The 17603-nt window shown below is 40.0% G+C and overlaps 2 protein-coding genes across 2 annotated transcripts in view; both read left to right on the top strand.

The window, feature by feature from the left end:
* The window catches only part of TRHDE (thyrotropin releasing hormone degrading enzyme), a 387413-nt gene that overhangs the window by 146438 nt on the left and 223372 nt on the right, over positions 1-17603 (top strand). The window lies entirely within an intron of this gene.
* On the top strand, positions 11736-12125 carry LOC133100901 (FXYD domain-containing ion transport regulator 6-like). Its single transcript, XM_061205402.1, has one exon. It carries the CDS (start codon positions 11738-11740, stop codon positions 12023-12025), a length of 288 nt encoding a protein of 95 aa, XP_061061385.1. The 5' UTR covers positions 11736-11737; the 3' UTR covers positions 12026-12125.

Raw genomic sequence — 17603 nt, 5'->3', positions numbered from 1 at the left:
ATAGGCCCCACCCACTGCCCAAATCTTGTCCCTGCTTAGGCCCTGCCCTCCACAGCCAAGGCCTTTTCAACTTTTTTTTTTCTTCCTCCTCTTTTTTACTATTGTGGTTCCGTTTTATCTTCCGATTGTTGTTTCATCTATATTTTTATTTTTATATTTTTTCTAACATATCCGTTAGTTTCCTAGTCTAATTTTATATTTTACTTTCTTATTGTTCTCCTTTTTTTTTTTTTTTTTTTTTGCTGCGCCACGCAGCTTGTGTGATCTTGGTTCACAAGCCAGGGATTGGGCTGAAGCTTCTGTGGTGGGAGCTCCGAGTGCAAACCACTGGACTAACAGAGAACCTCAGACCCCAGGGAATATTCATCTGAGTGAGGTCTCCCAGAAGTCCTCATCTCAGCATCAAGACCCAGCCCAACCCAACAGCCTACAAACTCCAGTGTTGGAAGCCTCAGGCCAAACAACCAGTAAGACAGGAATACAATCCCACTCATGAAAAAAAGGAAAAAAAAAAATGAGATGGCAAAAAAAAAGTCACACATGAAGGAGCAAGGTATAAACCTACAAGACCAAATAAATAAAGAGGAAATAGGCAATCTACCTGAAAAAGAATTCAGAGTAATGATAGTAAAGATGATCCAGAATCTCGGAAATAGAATGGAGGCATGGACTGAGAAAATACACAAAATGTTTAACAAAGATCTAGAAGAACTAAAGAAAAAACAAACAGAGATGAACAACACAAAAACTGAAATGAAAAATACACTAAAAGGAATCAAAAACAGAATAACTGAGGCAGAAGAAAGAATAAGTGAGCTGGAAGACAAAATGGTGGAAATAACTGCCGAGGAGCAGAATAAAGAAAAAAGAATGAAAAGAACTGAAGGCAATCTCAGAGACCTCTGGGACAACACGAAACACACCAACATCAAATTATAAGCGTCCTAGAAGAAGAAGAGAAAAAGAAAGAGTCTGAGAAAATATTTGAAGAGATTATAGTGGAAAACTTCCCTAACATGGGAAAGGAAATAGTCACCCAAGTCCAGGAAGCACAGAGAGTCCCATACAGGATAAACCCTAGGAGAAACACACCAAGACACATATTAATCAAACTAACAAAAATTAAATTTAAAGAAAAAATATTAAAAGCAGCAAGGGAAAACCAAAAAATAACATACAAAGGAATCCCATAAGGTTATCAGCTGATTTTTCAGCAGAAACTCTGCAGGCCAGAAGGGAGTGACAGGATATACTTAAAGTGATGAAAAGGAAAAACCTACAACCAAGATTACTCTACCCAGCATGGATCTCATTCAGATTCGACAGAGAAATCAAAAGCTTTCCAGACAAGCAAAAGCTAAGAGAATTCAGCACCACCAAACCAGCTTTACAACTAATGCTAAAGGAACTTCTCTAGATGGGAAACACAAGAGAAGAAAAAGACCCACAAAAACAAACCCAAAACAATTAAGAAAATGGTAATAGGAACATACATATCGATAATAAACTTGAATGTAAATGGATTAAATGCCCCAACCAAAAGACACAGACTAGCTGAATGGATACAAAACAAGAGCCATATATATGCTGTCTACAAGAGACCCACTTCAGACCTAGGGACACACACAGACTGAAAGTGAAGGGATGGAAATAGATACTCCATGCAAATGGAAATCAAAAGAAAGCTGGAGTAGCAATACTTGTATCAGATAAAATAGACTTTAAAATAAAGACGGTTATGAGAGATAAGGAAGCACACTACATATTGATCAAGGGATCCATCCAAGAAGAAGATATAACAATTATAAATGCCTATGCAGCCAACATAGGAGCACCTCAATACATAAGGCAAATGCTGACAACCATGAAGGGGGAAATCAACAGTAACACAATAATAGTAGGGGACTTTAACACCCCACTTACACCAATGGACAGATCATCCAAACAGAAAACAAATAAGGAAACACAACTTTAAATTACACAATAGACCAGATAGATTTAATTGATATTTATAGAACATTCCCCCCAAAAGTGGAAGAATACACTTTCTTCTCAAGTGCACATGGAACATTCTCCAAGATAGATCACATCTTGGGTCACAAATCAAGCACCGGAATATTTAAGAACATTGAAATCGTATCAAGTATCTTTTCTGACCACATCGCTATGAGATTGGAAATCAATTACAGGAAAAACATTGTAAAACCCACAAATATGTGGAGGCTAAACAGTGCGCTACTAAATAACCAAGAGATCACTGAAGAAATCAAAGAAGAAATTAAAAAATACCTAGAAACAAATGACAATGAAAACAAAACCACCCAAAACCTATGGGAAGCAGCAAAAGCAGTCCTAAGATGGAAGTTTATAGCAATTCAGTCTCACCTCAAGAAACAAGAAAAATCTCAAACAGACAATCTAACCCTACACCTAAGGCAACTAGAGAAAGAAGAACAAAGAAAACCCAAAGTCAGTAGAAGGAAAGAAATCATAAAAATCAGAGCAGAAATAAGTGAAATAGAAACGAAGAAAACAATAGCAAAGATCAATAAAGCTAAAAGCTGGTTCTTTGGGAAGATAAACAAAACTGATAAACCCTTAACCAGACTCATCAAGAAAAAAAGGGAGAGGATGCAAATCAATAAAATTAGAATGGACAACCACGAAGAAATGGACAAATTCTTGGAAAGGTACAATTTTCCAAGACTGAAGCAGGAAGAATTAGAAAATATAAACAGACCTATCACAAGTAATGAAATTGAAACTGTAATTAAAAATCTTCCAACAAACAGAAGTCAGGACCAGACGGCTTCACAGGCAAATTCTATGAAACATTTAGAGAAGAGCTAACACTGATCCTCTCAAACTCTTCCAAAAAAATTGCAGAGGGAGGAACACTCCCAAATTCATCCTATGAAGCCACCATCACCCTGATACCAAAAGCAGAAAAAGATATCCCCCCAAAAAGAAAATTATAGAGCAATATCACTGATGAACACAGATGCAAAAATCCTGAACAAAATACTAACAAACAGAATCCAACAACATATTAAAAGGATCATACACCATGATCAAGTGGTATTTATCCCAGGGGTGCAAGGATTCTTCAGTATATGCAAATCAATCAATGTGATACACCATATTAACAAATTGAAGAATAAAAGCCATATGATCATCTTGATAGATGCAGAACAAGCTTTTGACAAAATTCAACACCCATTTATGATAAAAACTCCAGAAAATGGGCATAGAAGGAACCTCCCTCAACATAATGAAGGCCAGATATGACAAACCCACAGCAAACATCATACTCAATGGTGAAAAACTGAAAGCATTTCCACAAAGATCAGGAACAAGACAAGGATGTCCACTCTCACCACTCTTATTCAACATAGTCTTGGAAGTCCTAGCCATGGCAATCAGAGAAGAAAAAGAAATAAAAGGAATCCAAACTGGAAAAGAAGAAGCAAAACTGTCACTGTTTGCAGATGATATGACACTATGCATAGAAAATCCTAAAGATGCCACCAGAAAACTACTAGAACTAATCAATGAATTTGGTAAGGTTGCAGGATACAAAATTAATCCACAGAAATCTCTGGCATTCCTATACACTAACAACGAAAGATCAGAAAGAGAAATTAAGGGAACAGTCCCATTTACCATTGCAAGAAAAAGAATAACATACCTAGGAATAAACCTACCTAGGGAGGCGAAAGACTTGTACTCAGAAAACTGTAAAACACTGATGAAAGGAATGAAAGATGACATAAACAGATGGAGAAATATACCATGTTCTTGGACTGGAAGAATCAATATTGTGAAAATGACTATACTACACAAAGCAGTCTACAGATTCATTGCAATCCCTATCAAACTACCAATGGCATTTTTCACAGAATTAGAACAAAAAATTTTACAATTCGTATGGAAACAAAAAAGACCCCAAATAGCCAAAGCAATCTTGAGAAAGAAAAATGGAGCTGGAGGAATCAGGCTCCCCGACTTCAAACTATACTACAAAGCTACAGTAATCAAGACAGTATAGTACTGGCACAAAAACAGAAATATAGATCAATGGTACAGGATAGAAATCCCAGAGATAAACCCACACACATATAGTCACCTAATTTATGACAAAGGAGTCAAGAACATACAATGGAGAAAAGATAGCCTCTTCAATAAGTGGTGCTGGGAAAACTGGATAGCTACATGTAAAAGAATGAAATTAGAACACTCCCTAACACCATACACAAAAATAAACTCAAAATGGATTAAAGACCTCAATGTAACACCGGACACTAGAAAACTCTTAGAGGAAAGCATAAGAAAAACACTCTTTGACATAAATCACAGCAAGATCTTTTTTGATCCACCTCCTAGAGTAATGGAAATAAAAACAAAAATAAACAAATGGGACCTAATGAAACTTCAAAGCTTTTGCACAGCAAAGGAAACCATAAATAAGATGAAAAGCCACCCCTCAGAGTGGGAGAAAGTATTTGCAAATGAAACAATGGACAAAGGATTAATCTCCAAAATATACAAGCACCTCATGGAGCTCAATATCAAAAAAACAAACAACCCAATCAAAAAACAGGCAGAAGACCTGAATAGACATTTCACCAAAGAAGACATACAGATGGTCAAGAGGCACATGAAAAGATGCTCAACATCACTAATTACAGAAATTCAAATCAAAACTACAATGAGGTATCACCTCACACCAGTCAGAATGGCCATTATCAAAAAATCTAGAAACAATAAATGCTGGAGAGGGTGTGGTGAAAAAGGCACCCTCCTGCACTGTTGGTGGGAATGTAAATTGATACAGCCACTATGGAGAACAGTATGGAGGTTCCTTAAAAATCTAAAATAGAACTACCATATGACCCAACAATCCCACTACCAGGCATATACCCTGAGAAAACCATAATTCAAAAAGAGACATGCACCACAATGTTCATTGCAGCCCTATTTACCATAGCCAGGACATGGAAGCAACCTAAGTGTCCATTGACAGATGAATGGATAAAGCAGATGTGGCATATATATACACTGGAATATTAGCCATAAAAAGAAGCAAAATTGAGTTATTTGTAGTGAGGTGAATGGACCCAGAGTCTGTCATAGAGTGAAGTAAGTCAGAAAGAGAAAAACAAATACCTTACGCTAACACATATATATGGAAGCTAACAACAACAACAACAAAAGGTATTGATGAGCCTAGTGGCAGGGCAGGAATAAAGATGTAGACATAGAGAATGGACTTGAGGACACGGGGTGGGAGGGGGAAGCTGGAGTGAAGTGAGAGTAGCATGGACATATATACACTACCAAATGTAAAATAGATAGCTAGTGCGAAGCAGCCGCATGGCACAGGGAGATCAGCTCGGTGCTTTGTGACCACCTAGAGGGGTGGGATAGGGAGGGTGGAAGGGAGGCTCAAGAGGGAGGGGATATGGGGATATATGTATGCATATGGCTGATTCACTTTGTTGTACAACAAAAACTAACACAGTATTGTGAAGCAATTATACTCCAATAAAGATCTAGTAAAAAAAATTAAATCTTATTTGAACTCCAATATAGACCAAAAAATGCAAGCAGAACTTGTTAATGGAGTGGGGGATTGGTGCGGTATCCTTCACTCACCCCTTTCTTCAAGAGGTGCAAACTGAAGTATTACATACTTACTGTTAATAGGAACATTTTACCAGTCTAGACTTGAGCTGTTTCCAAATTAATAGAAAAATTAAACTCCAAATATTACCTGAAGACCAGTGTTAGAAAAATCTTCACAGAGTGGCTGAGGAGAATCTCCTAAACATTAGATCATGAAATTGAGTTTTTAAGAGAAGAATATCTAATTCTTGTTAAGAAACCATTTTATCCAGCAAGTGGGTCAAGTTCTAATTTCTGGAATAATCCTATGTGGAACTTGATAATTGTTTGCTTATTTAATAATGATAATAATTATAAACCACACCTTTGCTGCTTAATAAAATAAAGGAAATAAGGATGATTTATTTATTGTATTATTCACATAGGAACATAAATGTCAAAGCTGTGAGTTACTAACAGTTTTTTTTTAATCATGAAAACCACTATAATTCATGGCAAAAGCTAAAATTTGCAAGTAGGAAGTTCAAATTAAATCCAGTTTAACAATTGACCAGACATATTAACTGCAAAAATAGCTTCTTTTCAGCGGATTTTAGAGGACTCCTTCACAAGTTTAATTTAAAAAAAATTCTTTTTATTCTTTATTAAAGTGTAGTCATTCTTATGACTTTAAAAACAAACTACTTTTTTAAAAAAGAGTGAACTTTCAATGATATAGGACTGACACACTTCTAGGTTCTTTACTGCCTCTGTATCTCAATTGTCTGTGGTCTATTTTAAAATGTAGATGAATAAGCTATCAAGGGAGAAAATGGAGTGCAATGATTTCAGTTTTAATTTCTCACTCAACCACTAACTCACTCTTTAATCTTGGGCAAAAATCTCCCTGGACCTCAGTTTTTTAATCTAATAAATGGAAATCTTACTGTTTGTCATTTTCATTTTTTGTTAGCATATTGACAGATGAATATCAAGCCTTTTGAGTCAGAAAGTGACTTATTTGGTGAATATAGATGAGAGGCCTATGGAAGTATGTTAAATTCTTCTGTTCAATTAAGCAGATATGTCTTCCTCTGTATTAGTAAAATGAGTCATTTTAAATAGTGAAAATTGACTTATAGGACACTGTAGCAGAAAGTATTTTGCAAGGTGTTCAAGTTTATTGGTATTAAAGTAATTTCCTGGTTTTTGAGAGTTTTTCCATGGCAATGTAGAAAACTAGTTATTGGTATTAATTGCTTCTGGTATGAGTAATTCTTTTTTTTCCAAAGGAGAGATACATGTTAGACTACACATATATTTATTTAACATGGAGGTGTAAGCAAAATCAGATTTCACATATTGACAAATAAAAACTCTGAGGATAAATGTGTTTGTTATACACTTCAGCAGCTATGCACCTCAGGAGCTTCCATTTAACAAGTATTGCATATTCTCAAACCTTGGGGGAGTGAGGATTTGGCAGAGATACTGGCAAAGATGTCTTTCAAGTTATTACTTTATATTTCTAAGTAACTTAAAAGTAAATCACAGCCCTTGCTTATAGTGACGATTTTAAGTAAACCATATCAGGACCAGATTATAGATTACATATATTTTGTTAGATCACATGTTTGATTTCACTGTATATTGTATGCTATTCAGATTTGAGGGAATAAAAAAGTCTTAATTAAGGAAGCTATGATTACTGAAACATTTTGCATGTTGAGTAATGTTCTCTTGAGTCTTACCTAGAGCATTTTATGTCTTTATTTGAAGAAAGTAATTTTCAATTAGAGAAGGAGAACATTAATGGACTAAAATAATTTCTATCTTGAATTATTATATTTTGTATACAGTTAAGATAATCTGCTGAGAATATTTAGGCGATTTTTTTAATATAAATTTATTTATTTATTTTTGGCTGTGTTGGGTCTTTGTTGCTGCGCGCGGGCTTTCTCTAGTTGCAGCGAGGGGGGCCACTCTTCGCTGCGGTGCGCGGGCCTCTCATTGCAGTGGCTTCTCTCGTTGTGGAGCACGGGCTCTAGGCACGCGGGCCTCAGCAGCCGTGGCTCATGAGCTCCAGAGCGCACGCTCAGTAGTGGTGGCATACGGGGCTTAGTTGCTCTGCAGCATGTGGGATCTTCCCAGACCAGGGATCGAACCCGTGTCCCCTGCATTGGCAGGCGGATTCCCATCCAGTGCGTCACCAGGGAAGCCCCAGGCGATTTTTAAAGATAAAATATTTTGGGAAGTTTCTACTCAGTCACTTTTTCCTTTTTTTGTATGCATACCACTATTTTTCAGCTTCACTTTGTTATAAATGACATATATACTAGGGAAAAAATTAACATTCAGAGAATACATCGTAGCCTTTTTAGTTTTTATTTTTAGGTGATATTATTTTTTAAGTGATTTTTGGCTTTTGGGGGGGTTGTCTTTTTTTAAGGCAGACCTCCATGACAGTTATAATTTTTCCAATGTATCATTAGGAAATTAATACATACCTAATACTAAGGACAGCAAAAGTGATAGCTGACATTCACTGAGGTCTCACTATATATGAGGCATTTACTAAGCATTTTATATCTATTTTCTCACTGAATTCTGATCTCCTTGTGTGGTTAGTATTACCATTATTGTTGCCAAAATTCGGCCTCTGTGTACTGGGGCCGGATTAAATCTCGCAGACAGAGTTTTGGGTGAAGTAGAGAGAAATAGTTTTATTGCTTTGCCAGGCAAAGTGGGCCACATCGGGCTAATGCCCTCAAGACTGTGTGCCCGCCCTGGAGGGGGTAGTGAGGAGTCTTACAGTGTTCAAAGAGCAGGGCGTGATCGGCTCGTGGACGTTCTTCTGATTGGTCGGTGGTGAGGTAATGGAGAGTCAGCATCGACAATCTCCTGGTTCCAAGCGGTTTGGGGGTCTACGTGCTTGTGGGCAGCATACAGTTAATTTCTTCCACCTGCTGGGGGGTTCAGTATCTGCAAAATAGCTCAAAGGATATGGCTCAGAATATTATCTATAGTCCTTGAGGAAGAACTAAATGTCCTTGACTTTGTTGAATGGCCAAAGTATTATTATTTTGTCTTGCTTGACTGTTTTCCTTCCTTTCTGCATTTTCTCACTTCTCTGATTAAATTTATTCTTTGACTAAAGTTTTTCTACAGACGAAAAGCAGGTGGAGGACATGGGTGGAGGTCTATTCTGGGAAGGCCTCATAGGGTTCTCCTCGATTACATTATCCTTATTTTACAGAAGGGAAAACTGAGCCTTGAAAATGTTTAGTGGCTAGAGTCACTGTGGTACTGTGATTTACAATAAGAAATATATATTTGGTCCTTGTTCCTTTCTGACACAAAGCTCCTAAAACCCTTAGGATTCCCTAAGTGTTGAGAGCAATAAAGTGTCTTTTGTTATATTAATAAGGTGACTTCTAGCTGACACCTAGGGATGGGGGCTGGTTGCCAGACAACCAACCCAGTGATTAGAGGGTTGAACTTTCAGTCCTACCCGTTGACCTTTGAGGGGAAGGGAGGAAGGGGGAGGGGAGAGGACCTGGAGGTTGAATCAATTACCAGTGGTCAATAATTTAATCAATCATGCCTATGTAATGAAGCCTCCATAAAACCCAACAAGGACATGGTTTGGAGACGTCTGGATTGGTGAACATGTGGAGATGGGGGAGAGTGGCTCACGTGCAGAGGGGATGGAAGCTCTGTGCACTTTCCCCATGCCTTACCCTGTGCATCTCTTCCATGTGGCTGTTCCCAAGTTATATCCTTTTATAATAAACCCATGATCTAGTAAGTAAAATGTTTCTCTGAGTACTGTGAGCTGCTCTAGCAAATGAATCAAACTTGAGGAGGGTGTCCTTGGAACCTAGCCAGCTGGCCAGAGGTAGAGGTAACAACCCTCATTTAGGATTGACACCTCTGAAGTGGGGTGGGGACTGTGCGGGGCGGGGCGCAGTCTTGTAAGTCTGAACCCTTAACCTGGAGAATCTGGTGCTATCTCTGGGTATATAGTGTCAGAATTAAGTTGAATTGTAGGACACTCAGCTGGTGTCCTAGAGCAGGGGTCCCCAACCCCTGGGCCACGGACCGTTACTGGTCCTCGGCCTGTTAGGAACTGGGCCGCATAGCAGGACATGAGTGGCGGGTGGGCGAGTGAGCGAAGCTTCATCTGCCGCTCCCCAACGCTCCCCATCGCTAGCATTACCGCCTGAACCATCTCCCCCGCTTCCCCCCGATCCGTGGAAAAATTGTCTTCCACGAAACCAGTCCCTGGTGCCAAAAAGGTTGGGGACCTCCGTACTAGAGAACTCCTACTTGGTGTAGGAACCTCCTCCGCCATCACTGGAATTGGTACCAAAACCTATTTAGTCACATTCACAGCAAGTGGAAAAGTAAGGATTTGCCCCCAAGCAATGTGCTCTAGAGACTGCAGCTGACCATTAACGCATAGAAATTGAGGTTTTCCTTTAAACTGGCAAATGGCAGTTTAAATATAAGAAAAGTTTAAGATCACGTTCACATTAACAACAGATTTTATAAAAGCAGTAGGAATATCATTAATAAAAAATCTTTGAATCTGTATTTGGTGTCATTTAATAATCTACTTGAATCATCTTATGTATTACCTTAAAATAAACTTGACAAGTGCTCTTAAAGTTCAGTTGAAAGGATAGACATAGATGAGCAAGAATGGACCACAAACATTTGGAAAGAGAATAGTAATGGGTGGGGCTGAGGAGTGCTTTCCTTTCTAGATGTGAGTGAAAAGCTGCTAAGTGGAATTGTTGACCTGAGATAAGTAACACTTATTTTTCTTTGTTTCAGTATTTTGGTTAAGATGGTTACATTTACTTATTTTCTTGACTGAATTCTATTATACTTATCTTTTAATGAGATTTCCTTATTGCTTCCCAAATAAATCTGTATTAGTTTGCTAGGGGTACAGTAACAGTACCACCAACTGGGTGGCTTAAGCAAAAGAAATTTTCTGGTCTCACAGCTCTGGAGGCTAGAAGTTCCAGATCAAGGTGTAGGCAGGTTTGGTTCTTTCTGAGGGTTGTGAGGGCAAATCTGTTTCGTGCCTCTCTCCCAGCCTCTGGTGGTTTGCTGGCAGTCCATGGTGTTCGTTGGCTTGTTAGGAACATCACCCTGATCACTGCCTTTGTCCTCACATGACATTCTCCGCATGTGCATGTCTTCCTTCTGCATGGGTCTGTCTCTGTGTACAGATTTCCTCCTTTTTAAGGATATCAGTCATATTGAACTAGGGCTCCCCTAATAGCTTCACCTTGAGTTGATCCTCTGCAAAGAACCTATTTCCAAATACGGTCGCATTCACAAGTACTAGGGGTTAGGATTTCAACATTTTTTTTTAGGGGACACAATTCATCCCGTAACACTATCCCATTCTAGTTTTGACGATGCTACATTTCCTGTGAAGGATCCCCACTGACATATTCAGCAGGACACACTTTCATCCTTCACTTCCTAAGGTAAAAGGTGATTAGTACACTTGGGGAGACTGCCTGATTCAGTGGCAGGGTGGAGGTTCAAGGTGCCTACAGTCTGCCTTGGAGCTGAGAAACAGTTGTAAGCTGATGATTGCTTCTTCACTAATCTCCCTGTGCTTCATCCAACCTCATTATTTTGCCAGTTTTTACCTTCTCATTTGGTAGTTCTGGTATAAGATCATATACTCAGTTTACTTAAGTCCAGAAAAAGCTGGTGCCTATGATGGGAGAACAGAAGTAAGTAATATGTAATCATCCCAGACACCCTCCCCCCCACATACCATCTTCTCTCAGGAACCTGAAAATCTAGTGATATAGGCAAAGAAACACATGATACAGAATGTGGCAAATACTAAGATAAAAGTTTGTTTAGATAGTTGCGAGAGCAGAGGAAAGAGAGGCACTTCCTTGAAGACATGATGAGATGATGATTGAGCTGAGTCTTGAAGAATGAAGGGGAAGTCAAGAATAGGAAGGACCACCTCACACCGTGTGGAGAGAGCTCAGAGTCGGGGTGGGAATCCGATTGGGGCCCTTGCCGGGCTGAGGGTTAGAGTGGGGAATCTCCTACCCAGAGAGTCATTTTCCTCCCTCCGTCCCCAGACGCCATGGAGGTGGCGCTGCTCTTCCTGTGCGGCCTGCTGGCCCCGGCGGTCCTGGCCAATGCAGCTGAGCAGGAGAAAAAAAATGACCCTTTTCATTATGACTACCAGACCCTGAGGATTGGGGGATTGGTGTTTGCTGTGGTCCTCTTCTCGGTGGGGATCCTGCTTATCCTAAGTCGCAGATGCAAGTGCAGTTTTAACCAGAAGCCGCGGGCTCCAGGGGACGAGGAGACCCAGGTGGAGAACCTCATCACTGCAAATGCAACGGAGCGTCAGAAAGCAGAGAACTGAAGTGCAGCCCTCAGGCACAAAGAACCTGAAGGCAGCTGCTTGAACCTTTAGATGCAAATGCTGATGCTTAAGAAAACTGGCCACTTCAGCCACAGATCTTTCCCCAGGAGAAGCCAAGAACTTGTGTGTCCCCCGCCCTCTCCCCAACCCCTAGACACCTGTCCTCAACCTAATGATGCCACCCCTGCCTCCCTGCAGCCTGTGGTCTCGTCCACCTCCTGTGACGTGTGTCTGTGTGTGTGTGTGTGTGTGTGTGTGTGTGTGTGTCTGATGACTGTGGTCTTCATGGCTGCTTGTTCGTGGATGACACCGTATTTTAGTGAACCTGGCCCCACTTTCCTGGGCAGGAGCTCAGCCATGTGGCTGTCAGCTCGTCTCTGCTCTCCATGGCCCCATCACCTTCCACTCCTGGGAGTCTGCTTTGTCCCTAAGAGACCAGTTCCTTCTCTTGATTTAGGGGTGGATGGAGGGGTTGGGCACGGGCGGGAGTCTCCGATTGGCTTGGGACTTGGGAAGGTTTACATCACCTTCGTGATCCTTCTGCATGGCCCATCTTCACTCCTTTTATAAGAACCTTGCTTCCATATTTGTCCCTGGACCAAGTCTGTTCTGAGGTCCCTTGGCAGTGAGAGGTTCCCAGCAAGGAGCTGATGAGCCCGCTTTTCCCTCGGGCAGCTACACCCCTTCCCTGGTGCCCATCTGCCCCACCTCACTCCGCCCCTGGGGAACGTGCCCCTTGCATATCTTCTCAGCAATAACCCCGTGGGCTCTGGAACCCTTCCCCCTTCTCCAGCCTTCCCTGCTCCCAAGACGCCCATCTCTAGCCCAGCTCGTCTGGACTCAGACTCCTGTCCCTGACCTGGGGCTCTGGCAGGTGATGGCTAAAGGGGTGCATTCAGCTGGGGCCAGTGCTCTGGGGAGGGGCAGCTGGGAGAGCAGGGGTCCTTTGCTTCTCTGTCCGCATCCCATTGGCCAGGCGGCAGCGGGGGCGCCTGCACCCTCTGCTCGCCTGTCACTGGCCAGAACGGCAAGTGCAGCGGCTGTGCTGCGAGTTAGGGACCCGGCAGGGCTCCGCGCAGCCCTGCTGCAGGGGGAACGGCACGAGGTCGAAGCTGGTGAAGAGAGTGGAAAATCAGACCCCGCCCCTCCCGCTCATCGTGTTCTCATCGTGTTCTCTTAACCAAACCGTGCCGCTGTGACCAGGACTGCTGTTCTCTGTGTCGTGATCTCTCCTCAACAACGATGAAAGGAATAAAATACCACTTGTTTCCTAAAAAAAAAAAAAAAAAAAAAAGAATAGGAAGGACATTCAGGTAGACAAAATAATAAAAGCAGACTGAATTATCCTGTTCTCAGCCTTCTTTTCATTCAGTGCACCTTTGCATTGTTTGCTGTGTAGCAAGTTCTAAGTGCTTGACATATATGATTTTATTTCGTTCTCACAGCAACCTGGTGAGACAAATCCTAATTGTTTCTAATGAGGAAACTGAGAGATTAAAAACTTGCCCAGGGTCATTGGAGTTCAATCCCAAGTTGGAACCTAAATATTCATACTTGCCTTAAAGGAAAGATGGATTTTAAAATAAGGTCCCAGAGCGGATTCCCAGGCGCCTGGATTGGACACAGGCGTAGGATAGACCGTATCCAAAGATGGCAGAGTTTCAAGCTGAAGGGTAATCTAGATTCTGGAATGAAGCCAACATTGAAATTCAGCTAGGAAGTCCAAGTCGGACTTCCATTTGCAGAAGATAGTCAGAAAAGTAGAACCCAATAGGACAGAAACCAGAGTTACCAGAACAGATAACTGGGGGCTTGGAGTGGAGTGAAGGAGGTAGGTCCTAGTTGAAGTTGGTTTGAGCAGGCATTTCTGATTTTGACTATGGGTAGAAAGGAAAATATTAAGGAGATGAAGTTGACTCATACTTGATTTCTGTGCTATTTATAGCTAAGCAGGATGCAAACAAACATATGTGTGTGTATGTGTGTGTGTTTCTATAGTATCTGTACTCAGTGTGTTGTACTGTCTATGTGCCAGACTACCTGGGTTAAGTCTTAGCTCTGCCATTTCCTAGATAGGTGACCATGGGCAGCTTAGTTATTCTGTCAGTGCTTCTGTTTTCTTGTCTGTAAAATAAGGATAACAATAGCATCTACATGTAAAACACATAGATGAGTGCCTAGTATACAGTAACTTCTCAATTAACAGTAGATGATAAATTCTTCAAGGAGATTGTAACGAGGGAGACAGATCTAAGTAAAGATATTTAGAGTAGAATCTTAATGGTCATTTGTTGAGTGCCCCCTATGTTTAAGGCATGTGCTAGGAACATTTAGGAGTTATCCCGTTTCATCCTTAAGATATCACTAGTTCTTTTTTACAGAAGACAATACTGAGACAAAGAGAACAATATATGAGTATAGATGGTAGAACACTATCCCAGGACACTGTAATGACTCTATCTGGCGGTAGGTATGGGGGAAGGTCATGGAACACCTCATGGAGGTGTTAATTTTTTATCTACTGACTTGAAAATATTGTATATAACTTGTCTGTTTTTGTTCATTCAAAATGATCTCTACGTAGATCAGAACTCTAGTTGCTATTGTTTGAGATGTCTCTACTCTCTTCAGTGGTCCTCTTTCATGATTTGATTTGGTTCTCTAGTTGTACATTGGCATATCATATCTCTAATACTCAGTTAATTCCTAATTATACTTTTCCCCAAAGTCATCTCCTATCTTAAGCCTAGCTCGCTGAAGTCTACTGTTATTTTTCTTTTTCTCTACCGCATCTGTTCTCCGTGTGTGCTTGGACCACAGAAGGGAAAATAAAAAACAAACCAAAGAAACAAAACACTCACTTGGCTAATTCACAGAGGTTTTATGCAGATTCATTCAAAGCCTCACACAAAGTCCTTTGTGATGTTTCTAAAAGGGTGAATGCGCTTGGTCAGTGTAAAGGAAAACATAACATTTCATGAGGATTATATTTGCAAGCAAGTTGGCAGTCTGGCAGATACGGTGCAGTTACTGAGGGCAACATTTTGGGGTATAAACATCAAATAGATGGTCAGTGTCCTTGTCTTTAATTCATATCACTATTACCTTTGCAGGAACCTTTGCTTTGTAAGACTTGCCAACTGCAACAGCTCTTTTTTTGTCTCATTAACTCCTCTCAATATTCAAACATTACTTTGCTTACTGGCCCATAGCACTTTCACTTCTCTCCTGCTTAAAAAAAAAAAAAAGAAAGAAGCTTAAGTAAGTTACTTGGCTGTTTCACTAGAAAGCTTTCAGGGATGCAGGACTCTGAAGGCTTCTGTATAAAATAATGTGTAATATTATTTCAAATACTGTGTTTACAGAGCTCATACTGCTAAGGATTAAAGGAATGTGCTGTGACAAATCTGATTCTGAGTAGGATTGCCTTCCCTAAAATAGATCAGTCGAATTCAAGTAGAACTTTTGATTTATGAGAATTAGGGCTTCCCAGGGCATTGTATAGTGCTCTATATAATGACAACAGATTGTTGTTTCCACTGAGACTCCCAGTGGAATCCAGCAAAGATCTCTCCGTTTGCAATATCATTGCTTCTGAGCAAGGACCAGGACATTCAGGCTTCTTCTCATGTGAGAGGCACACAGCTTTTTTGGAGGAAATAGAATTTTTTCTGGTAGGTGTTGGTTGCCCTAATGAGAAATGAGTGGAGGTGTACCTGGATGTTTTTGGTGAGGGTGAATTTTTCTCCTCCTGAAGGAAACTTTAACGTAACTACTTCTCCCAAGTATTATTGAAATAGATTTTGCTATTTTAGAGAGTTCTAAAGTTCTCCCTCCTACTTCTTTGTGAGATGCATATTTATTGCTTTCATTTTTTTCTACCAGAATTTGGATTTTTTCCATCAATTAACAATTTTGAAATTCTAAAAATCTAAATTGACTATATCATGTAGTTTTACTTGTCTTAAAAAATTATTAAAGAAATGGTGCAAATAGGTATGAGACTTTTCACTATAAGCATCACACAGATAGATCATGGCTAAATGTGGGGTTAATAATTTAAAAAATTTTTGATAATTTGTTTTTGATTATAAAACAATGACATCAAAGTGTACAGAATGTCGCATTTTTGATTGAGGTGTCATTAAAATCATATATAGAAGGATGCCAGGTAGGAGTAAGATGGTTCATTTTTCGTGCAGAGAATGAATGATAAGCTGCTCCATGACACTTGGATCCCTCATCAAGGCCTTAAAGAGTCGGGAAGGATTGGGGGAATGAATTGCCAAAGATATTTCTTTTAGAGAGCTATTGTGCTGTCGTGAGTCTCCATTCCACTGACTTTAGGAGAAGGATGGTCTGTTCCCTCCCTCTCAAAGCTGGTTTGGGAAGACTTAAGTGAGGCAACCTATAACTCTAAATGTGTTTTCTACAGTTGGAAACCATAGAGGACTTATATTTTCTTACATGTGAGAAAAACTAAAGCAGATCTAAGACTGAGGTCTGCCTCCTGCCTGAGAAATCTGGAGATGATAAAAGTTGACACATTGCTTTTTGACAAAGAGTGCTGATGTGTTTTGATTGACTTGTACTTGCAGAGTTTGTCAGGGCACAGTTTCCATAGACTGAATATGGGCTACACAGGAGAAAAGTGGTATGGAATCACCTGAGGATTTATCCAAAGGTTGTCGTCAGAGAAAAGAGTCTGGAAATTAATACCATTAATAGCCAGGGCTTAAGGAAACCATCTCAAATGACCATCAGGAATAGAATCACATGTGCCCTGCAGGAATCATCCTCTAAGTCCACAAAGTACCTCATCAAAAGTCAGCTTTCATTATTTGCCAGGTTCAGAGAGCACAAAGCCACTCATCCAAGTATGTACATTTTTGTTCCCTTAACTCATGTACCTCAATGCCTTGACTCAATCTCTTGATTGCCACACACAACTTTAATCCTGGAGACAGGCTAATTAGCAGCTAGTGAAAGGGGAAGACATTGCACATAGAGAAGTACAATAGAGTAGAATAGCAAAGGGATTAAATGGGAGAGAAATTGAGTAGAGAATGTGGAGTAGAATAGCAAAGAGATCCCTTTCAATACAGCAGACTCCAGACCAAAGCAGGCTAAAGTTAATGAGGGTGGGTGGGCGGAAGTGAAACAATTTAATGCTAATTGAGGTTTAAAACTTATTGTTGTCCAGGGCTGGATATCCAAAACATGAGACCTATTGTGATTTTTATCTAGTACGAGGAATATTCATTCCACTAAATAAAGTATAAAATGAAGGTGAGAGACAAATATTATTTGTGTTTTGTTTGCAATGAATATGTTCCTGTTACAAAAACATCAGTGAAATATTAAATAATGTTAAATAAAGATACATCTTGGAATTTCCCTTTTTGGAAACATGATGAGATAGATTATTTGGACCAACCTTTGCGGTGGAATAATAACAACTAAAAATGCTCCATAAAATAGAAAAAAAAATTTTTTAAGCACCAAAGATCTAAAAAGGCAGTAAAGATCAACCAAATTAAAATATAAATAAAAGCTGGAACCAGAAGGTTGAGAGGAT

This window comes from Eubalaena glacialis, chromosome 11 (assembly GCF_028564815.1).
Source record: "Eubalaena glacialis isolate mEubGla1 chromosome 11, mEubGla1.1.hap2.+ XY, whole genome shotgun sequence".
Lineage (NCBI taxonomy): Eukaryota > Metazoa > Chordata > Mammalia > Artiodactyla > Balaenidae > Eubalaena > Eubalaena glacialis.
This window is presented reverse-complemented; position numbering and strand designations above follow the sequence as displayed.